Here is a 9,283-nt window from a genome sequence, read left to right as displayed (position 1 = left end):
GCCAGTACCAGGTCAAGCAGCGCTTTGCCTCTTGTTGGCACATAGACTTCTTGAGTCAGGATAAGTTATGTCAATTCAAACCTTATATTATTTTTATTTAAATGTGTATTAATCTTTTTAAAAATTATATGAATTGAAAATGTAATCTCACCTGCAAAGTGAAGTAGCAATCTTGGCAGTTCTGGTATGCAAGTCCCAGTCTTTCAGCATGCAGTTTGAACTTAACTGTGAAAACAGAATAGGGGCAATACAGCACAACTTTGAAAATTAAAGGAAGAGGGGTTTTGTTAAATCATTAAAGGCATTATCACTTAGTTAAGGCAAATGAAGATATCTAGGATGCTGCAATAATAAAAAACAGAAAGAAAACAAAGCTAATTATTTCAGTCAGTAAACTTGTGTTTCCAAATGACAGCTACCCATGATTTTTCAGTCCCTCTGCATCCAACCAGTCAAAAGAAGGATACTGAAAGCAAGGTGCTGGAAAACGCTGTCATGGTTATAGCACCCCACTTCGCAGGGTCTGGGCTCCATGGAGTAATTGCATCTCTAAAATAATATGCATCTCTCTGTAAGATTTTTGAGATGTCGAGTGAATGAGATTTTTAAAGATGAGATCTCTGGTCTTGGCAGTCCTTGGGCAATCAAGGAGTGCCAGAACGAAATAGCCCTGACAAGTTTCTCACACAGCTGAATGTGCAGTAGCATTAAAATGTACCTGTCATCATTTTAAAATGATGAAGAGAAGATCTTCTCAAAGATCTCCAGGATGTTTAGCAGTCAGCATAGATCAGAGATATCTCAGTGAACCACACAGATGGGAGGAAACAAGAGGCAGAAAAGACTCATTCCTGATATCCTGCAACTGTGCCTCAATTTCAGCCACATCTGCCACCTGGACTCATTGGCTTCAGTGAAGCATCTCGACTCCTTTACCTCAGCAGGCACATGGGATAAAAAAATTAAGCCACCAAAGTGACTTGGAAGTCTGAGTCCCATATTCAAAAGATTTAGACTGTTCTTAAGTCAAAGAGACTTAAAGTGCCTAAATAAGGGTGCCAGGTGATTTTGGCAGTTTTAAAATGTTTCAATCCCTTTGACTTTCAATGAGACGTAGGCTCCAGTGTAATTAAGCTGCTTTTGAAAATGGCACTTGAGTGTGTTCGAAATGTAACCAGCTACTTTGAAGAACTAAGCATGAAGTAGGTTTTCATGTTATATTGTGCTTTTCACCAACATTTTCTAACCAGTGACTGTTGAGAAAACCCATTTTCAGTCATGGAAGACGGCTGTGTTTATGAAACAGCTCTACTCACAGAGCTAGATGAGAAACAAGTCCACTACAGGCAGTTACTAGTCTCACAGCTGCTGTAAGGTTAGCCTCTCCCATTCCCAGCTGTTTTGTTGCAGCCCCACCTCTACAAAGCTCAGTCTTCACACTTAGGAGCATGATGCTATGCAACCTCCGGAGGCAGTCCAGATAGGGGAACGGTGGCATAGCTCTTAGGGAGCTAAGGTGGACCATTGGGCATCCGTTGTACTCAGGAGGAGGCTGCAATCGTACAACTGTGAATTTCCATGTTAGCAAAAACCATAGCTTCCCCCTGACTTCCAGCCACATTGTTACAAGGAGCTGTTTAATGTCAACATTAAGGAAGTGTAGATTTTGTGGTGACCATACTACCTTTTGCCTTATCGGTCAATTAGCCAAGAGCCTTACCTTTCTAACAATGAAATATCAATACTTTATTTGAAAGTAAATTTAACAAAAGAAGGGAAACAGCAACAGCTCATATTCAGCCTGCTATATTCTCTTGCATGAGGTACTTTCTCTAACGTTATCACAACAACATACTTCAGCGAACCAGTTCCAGAACATGTATTCTGATCCTGTTGTCGTCTCTACAGCGTCAAGAGAGATTCCCTACGGTAAGAAGGCAGTGTTTCATACTTGGTAAGCAAGAGTTTCTACTTGCTCAGAGGTGGGAGGTTTTAACTGCACATACCGGCTACTGATAATATTTCGTGGTCCATGAGAGGGGACTGCAGCACTTATTTATGTGCTAACCAGAAGTGAAAGCAACTTTTTACTTCACTAGTAAACACGCCACATAGTAGGAAATGCTGCTACCCTATCAACCAAATGCAGTCGTTATTAGTCTTTCGAGGGTCTAATATCACTGGCCTGTACATGCTGTGTAATTGCAACCATTATTCTTTTATGTGTCTTTGTTTCCTAAACAGATTAAATTAAATGTATACACCAACCAGTAGAATAGGAAGACACAAGGTTAATCTAACATAGCATTTCCTGTTTATAGAGATAAGCAGTGTGTTGGCAAACGGTGAACTAGACTTGCTTATGTCTTAAGTAACATATATCTCTGTTTCACCTTTGGTTAGCTGTGACAGGTGAAGTTCCAATAATGTTCTTTCAGCTGGAAGCAAAAAAGCAACAAAAAATCAAACCAAAACAAAAAATGCAAAAAAGAAAGGAGTTTGATGAGACTTAAGTGTTTATGGACAATGCTTCTGCATGGGAAATGGTTATGCACATTTGGCCATATTTCTCAGAAGCACTTGCCTGGAAATTCCCTTCCAGAACCAGATTCTCACAGGCAGATCACTCCAGCATGTCAATACGTGTATGCAGTGCAAAATGTGCTGTTACTTTACCACCATATCCTGCATCCATTGAAGTCAGCATGAGTCAGGGGCCAGGTACAGACATTACACTTTTACTAGTATAAGAGATGAGAAACCAGTCTGTACCTGGAGCAGAACAAAAGTACAACACATAGACTGATTTAAAAATGGCAGAACCAGGTCTAAGATTGATGCTCCAACCAAAGGACAAATGTGTGTTCTGCTCACTTCCAATCTCAACTACGCTGCTTACAGAAAACTGCATAACTTAAACCAATTCTGCCTTGAATGTCAGTTTTTTGAATGTCTGTACCTAGCCAGGTTGCACAAGTAACATGTGACCACAACAACAATACATGGGCAGCTACATTTGCTTTTTAAGTTTTAAACAGATAGGTAGAACTAGGCACTAAATATTTTATCACAGATCCTCAGCTGCTGCAAGCCACAGTAGCTCCATAAAAGTTACTGGGGCTATGACAGTCATGGAGCTATGCATCATCTGAGGGGTATGGGCATGTGAAAAAATTACCGTGAGGTCATGAAGGATAAAGTTGTATAATGCATCAATTGTTATGTGGCAACTGTCCATGTACAGGCTCTTATCCCGTGAAAGAAGAAGGGCCGTAGCAGAACAAGTGCAACTGAGCTTTCATTTGCCACAATATAAGAATATACATGCAGGCAGTTGTCTTACAGTAGGAGAGACATACTGTAAAACCCACCCTCATGTACTTTGAACTGGCCCAGTAGCATCACTGAGTGAGAAAAATGGCTTCCAGATGTAAGTTTGCACCCTTCTGTAACCTTCGGTTAAAGTGACTGACCGCTTGAAATCTCCTGGCACAGTTCTAAGTCTTGGAGCTGTATCTCATTGTCTCCAAAGAGTTCCAGAAATGGGACTTTTGTCCTGAATTAAAAATAAAAAAGTCTTAAATTAGCTGACCTACCCTTCATCTCCAAATGTTCCTATGGCAGTAGGCAGTATCCTCTGTGTTCACTGAGAGGATGCAGACAGTACTGCCTGGGCCTCATGGACATGAATGTGGTAGGATAGCCATGTTCACATGGCAATGCCACTGGGCAAATTAATGCCACATCTTAGCGGAGCAAATTTACCCAACCACAGCACTATATTTAGGTAGCTCAATCATAACTGGAAGTGATTAGAGACTACTTATGGAGGTCCATGGAATAACTGAAATTGTGCCCCAGTTTTTGCTCCTTAAGATTTGGTCACTTTACCTTCAGTCTTAGAAAAATATAATTTTCCCATCAGGCTACTGGGCTTATAATCTATGACCCTGATTTGGCCATATTGTATGTGAATAATACACAATAGTAATATCACTGAGTTTAACAGGGTGACCTATTTACATGAAGTTACTCACATGTTTGCATAATTGGAGCCAACAAGAATATCTGCCATAAAACAAAAGCTATTTGATCACCTCTTTTTTAATTCCCTCATTTTTCAGATGGTGAAGTTGGAGTTCTTTGGGGACTAGGCATCGGTACGATCATACTGTCAATTGCCCTTTTAACCTTGATGTCTAAAAAATCTTTTAGAAAAAGGTACTCTTTTCTTTTTTTGTTTCTAAAACATTCTTCTCTTTGAACACTCTAGGATTACTGTAACTGTAGAAATTGATCCTTTTGTACAGACTTTTACACAGGACAACTTTTCCTGTTAATAATACTGCTATCAGAAGATGCCCTCCATATATTTTATGGTGAGATAGACAACCACAAGGAAAAGTAACATGAATATTCCTTTGGAAAGCCCATAGTTAGGGACCAAGGGGTAAGTCATTATAGAAACATGAGAGAGGAAGCAAAAAGTTTAACCCAAATCCATTTTAGTGTAGTCTCTTCTTAGAATGGATGACTCTACTTCTAAGTCAAGAACAGAAACTGCTGCTCAAATACTACCTGGTTCTTGGTCAAGCAGAGTGCTATGGCATTGCCAGATTTTGGACCCTCCAGAGGTATAAAATGAAGTAGGATAGAAAGGAGCATGGAGACTGGTGAGGTTTAGGCAATGTGAGTTGAACACCAGGTCTGATTTAATCAATACTGCTGGGAATGAAACTGTTAAATAACAGAATAATAGTATATTGAAAACAGAGACTCACCAGCTTCCTCAAGAATATAGCAAACCACGGTGAAGAGAACGCAACTCTGTCATTTGAAATCTCTCATCACTAATTTTCATTTTGTCAGTATATACAACAGCGTCAAACATAAAAGGGTCAAGTTTTAATATTACAGAATTTCTGATTATGTCTGAGTTATTCTCATCAGATCAGGACACATATGCATCCTCCTATTTATATGTAATTTTTTTTTCAGTTTAGCAACTGGCAACACTGTTCTTGAGCATGTGCACTTTCCATGAGAGCTGGTTGTGAGCAGTCCCTCAATAGGATGATAGCTATTTCCTGCGTGCTCTGGGTATCATCAGCAAATGGAGCTCTCAGTTGTTTCACAGGGAAGTCTCTCGATGGGGATGGGCTTTCAGGATCAAGCCCTGACTCAGTTGTGTGCAGCTTCCAAGCTAATTCTTTCGGCTAGGGACAGACACTACGCATAAACCAGTTTAAGAGATCAGAAAGTAGTTTAAACCTTTAACAGAACCTCAGTTTAGTGCACATAAACCAGTTTCAAAATGGCCAAAACCAGCTGGAGATAAACCTGGTTGAATGTAGTATCAGACTTCACTGATTGGGGTCAAACTGGTTTATAGAACTTGTGTCCCAGACCCTTTCTGATTTAAGTTAAATCAGAGTCCTCCAGTATCCCAGCATGCTCTACAGCCCTGGGCTGGGCTGGGCTGTCTGCTTCAGCCAAGCAGGGTTGGCCCTGCCCTTCTCCCTAGCCAGAGCACTATCACTGCTCAGGCTGGCTGAGGAAGTGGGGGGATGGGAAACCCTGCTCTGGAATATTGCCAGGTCTGCCTAGAAGGGGGCAGCAGCCTTTGCCAGGTGCCCCCAGGCCCCACCACCCTCGCTGCTCCAGTGGCAGGAGTGGGGGCAAGGGCAGGGCCAGACCTTGGTACCTTAGGGGAAGTGGGAGTTTAATTCCCCCATTGCAGGGTGGTGGTGGGGGGTGGCATGGGCACCGATAGGCTCCGCTTGTATACCTGGGGCCACAGCAGCCAGATACCAGTAATCTGAGGGAAAGTGGGGTTTAATCCCCCCATTGCAGGCAGCAGGAGTGGGGGCACTGACACAGTGGCCTGGGCTGATCTCCTCCAAGGAATGGCCAGCTGGCTGCAGGGAGTGGGGGAGGGGGGGGACACAGCCCAGGGTGCCATGTCAGTGCCCCGCCCTGCTGCTGCCTGCAATGAGGGGATTCAACGCCCCACCCCTCTTCCCCTCAGGCTACTTGCGTCTGGCAGCCACAGCCCTGGGGACATGGCCCTGGGTGCACAAGCGGAGCCTACCAGTGCCCACGCTGCCCCTCCCCTGCAATGGGGGCATTAAACCCTGCTTCCGCTCAGGCTCCTGGGGTCTGGCTCTGCCCCCTCTCCTGCTGCCAGCTAGCAAATGAGGGGGACGACCGCTTCCCCCAGCTGGGGTCCCTGCAAGCCAGGGTGGGGGTTTAAACCCCTCCTCAATCACACTCAGGCCTGCCCAGGCCTGGCCATGCCCCACCTCAGCTTAGTTTCCCTCCAGCCAAGGGCTTGCTCTAGCACTCCCCAGCTTATGGCCTGAGCTACTGCAGGCATGTGCCTGCATTTCCAGAGGCAAAAGTGAATGTCTATTCACTTGCAAATTGGTTCAACCTACACAGGTTAAAGTAACCTGCAAAGATTGAATCAGTGCAGGCTCTGGCTTTTTGAGTGTCTGTCCCTTATTGTCTAAGGACCCTATTCAGCATTTACCTTTCTCTGACTTTCACAGAAGCTGTGCCTCAGTAAGAAGTGCTGAATGGAGCACTTAAATTGAGGTCAAGGGAAATTTGCCAGGAGATTTCAATTCTATATTTACAGTTTAAATAGTTCTCAAGTTCCTTTCAAGGAGTCTTGAAAAGTTCATGCCACGATGTTATCTATAATATATCACTGCAAGTCTACAAGCACTTATTGCTCATGGCATGAAATGCACAGCCTCCACCCATCCAGAGGTCCCAAAGAAGTCCTAAATGCCACTTACACAAGCCATAAAAATACACAGAGCTTGGATTACCTCCCTGGCAAGGACAGATTTCTCCCATAATGTACAAGTAATATCTTTTCTTTTTTGAAGAATTAGCACAGTGGCTGTGTCACTGACACCAACATGTCTGCTTGAAGATTTCCCTCATGTGGAAAACAGCAACATGATCAAATCACTCCAGGTAACTACTCAACACAAAAGCAAGGTTTTTTTTTTTTTGATTTTCCATATGAAATAAAATTAATTCTATATGTGAATATTTCTGACAAACACATACGGCCCTACATGAGAAATTCTTCCTTGGACAGCCGGGACAGGTTCTGCTATGGGTCTGGGTCAAATTCAGTGGCCTTGTGGGATAGATACAAAATAAGTTTGCAAGCTCTTTCAAGCAAGGACGGTTATTTTCTAGGTGTTTGTATGGTGCTTGAACACCAGCACAATATAAAAATAAAACAACCACCGTCATATCCAGGATTTGCCCTGAAGTATATTTGAAAGTAGGCAGCACACAACTGCTCCCTTTATATCACTCTTCTGTTCTTTTTAGTTCACTTTGCAGAAGCTGATTATTAAGTAATGGTAATATGTGTTAATAAGGGGGACAGAAAGCAAAGAGAAAAAAGGGCAAGTGAATAAAACAGTAGAGTTATGAATTGCTCCCTTCTTTGTCTCATTTTTACACAGCAGTGACATTTTTACAACTGACAAAATATTGCCTGTTTATGTGATTTTTTTACCAGAAAAAAAGTGAATTCATGAATGACATCTCCACTGAGTTTTACCTGGTTGACGATGACCCTGTAGTTACAGAAATACAGGAGAGCTTGCTGCATGAGGAGAACAAGACTGTGGATACCCCAAAAGACAACAGAGAAGTGACTACTGAGAATGCAGACAGTCCACAAAACTCTTCACCTGACAGATTTACAGCCACTGAGCATAGCTATGGGTATAAACCCCAGATTTTCAATGGAAATACACTAGGATATATATGTAGCAATACTTATGAAACTCAGACCCAAACACTGGATCCACACACTTCTCCATCAAGCCTAGATACAAATGTTTTCTCAAAGGATGATACAAGCCCTACTCCTTACTTGTGGAACGCTGAAGGAGTGGAGAGGAATATATTTTTACTTGAGAAGATTAATCTCATTTTAAGCAATAGCAGAAGTGGGCAGAGCAGCACTTTCAGTTCAGCAAATGAGGAGCCACGTAGACTTGTTGAAAACCAGCGGAAAGGATCACTGTCCAGTGAAAATGTTCAAGAGCAGACACTGGTTCCCGATGAGTTGGTTTCTTGCTTAAGTGCTCTAAATGAAGACTCCAGGCATATTAAATCTTATTTTCCACAAACCACTGGAAGAATATTTCAATAGAAATAACTGTAAAATAAAAATCAAGTTTTTTTATGACCATGAGTTACCCATATTTGAGTTTTCAAACATCAGAACTGAAAACATAACTCAGGATTTGAAGTTTATATTCTTAAGTGGAATCAAAAAACTTTTGCATGAGACCTAGCACATTTCTGGTCTGATTCATAGCCATTAAACTCATGGGGCAGTTTTCACAAGCATGAGAATGTAAATCTGATTTCCTAGATAAATTCAAACTAAGGAAATGTTATCCTGCTTCCTCCAATGCCCTTTGCAGTCCTAACTAGATGCTGTATTTCCCCACTTCTCGTTTTCTTACAGGTATGATGTTTCACTCCAGAGATGGTTGCATTTTAGTGATGCATACAATGATTAGCTGTGGGTCATAAAATACCATGGGATTGTCTGGAATGGCAAGGCATTACATTTAAGATGATTTATGTATTGAATGGTAGAGACCTGGATGCTATAAGTCACAAAGTTGTTCTCATATAAAGGAATACAGCTATTTATTTTTCCACTTTTGTCTAGAAATTAAAATATATTAGAACTAGATGTGATCAACCTTTGCCCAGCCCAGTTAATTTAAAACATCTTTCTAAACTTGGCACAACATAAATCCTTCATTCCAAATTCATGATTCAGATATATAGGTTTGAAAAGCCAGCACCCTGCAGTCAATCATTAATTGAAGGAATCCTTCAATCACCATTGCAAGCCCTCAAGCATAAGGAACAATATCTGAACCGCCATGAACACCAACAACATGCTGGAATTAAAAGCAGGAAAGATGACAGTATTACAGTTATCACCCGCCTACCCACACACATGCACGCACTCACAAGCTTTCTTCTTATGCCCTCTTCAGTTGTTTCAGCTTCACACATTACAGCTTGACTGAATGAGCTGAACTGGAATGCAGAGTTCTTTGATGGTGCCAGTAATTGGAGTGATCCAGTTGACATAGTATATTTGGACTTCGAAAAAGCCTTGACAAAGTCCCCCATCAGAGGCTTAACATCCGCTTGTGGATTAGAAATTGACTCCAAGATAGAAAGTAAAGAGTGGGTATAAATGGTCAATGTCAGGATG

The 9,283-nt window shown here is 41.9% G+C and overlaps 1 protein-coding gene across 1 annotated transcript in view; it reads left to right on the top strand.

Annotated features, from left to right (window-relative positions):
- The window catches only part of IL23R (interleukin 23 receptor), a 44,804-nt gene extending 36,086 nt beyond the window's left edge, over nucleotides 1-8,718 (top strand). Inside the window, 4 exon segments of the mRNA XM_019528288.1 lie at nucleotides 4,112-4,221; nucleotides 6,897-6,987; nucleotides 7,550-8,169; nucleotides 8,171-8,718. Coding sequence (XP_019383833.1) covers nucleotides 4,112-4,221; nucleotides 6,897-6,987; nucleotides 7,550-8,169; nucleotides 8,171-8,336 — 987 coding nt within the window. The 3' untranslated portion in view covers nucleotides 8,337-8,718.
- Nucleotides 8,719-9,283: the final 565 nt, after the last annotated feature.

This window comes from Gavialis gangeticus, unplaced genomic scaffold (assembly GCF_001723915.1).
Source record: "Gavialis gangeticus isolate Ggan-Ray unplaced genomic scaffold, GavGan_comp1, whole genome shotgun sequence".
In the NCBI taxonomy this organism is placed as follows: Eukaryota; Metazoa; Chordata; order Crocodylia; family Gavialidae; genus Gavialis; species Gavialis gangeticus.
The sequence above is the reverse complement of the archived record's forward strand: the minus strand, read 5'-3'. Positions and strand labels throughout refer to the sequence as shown.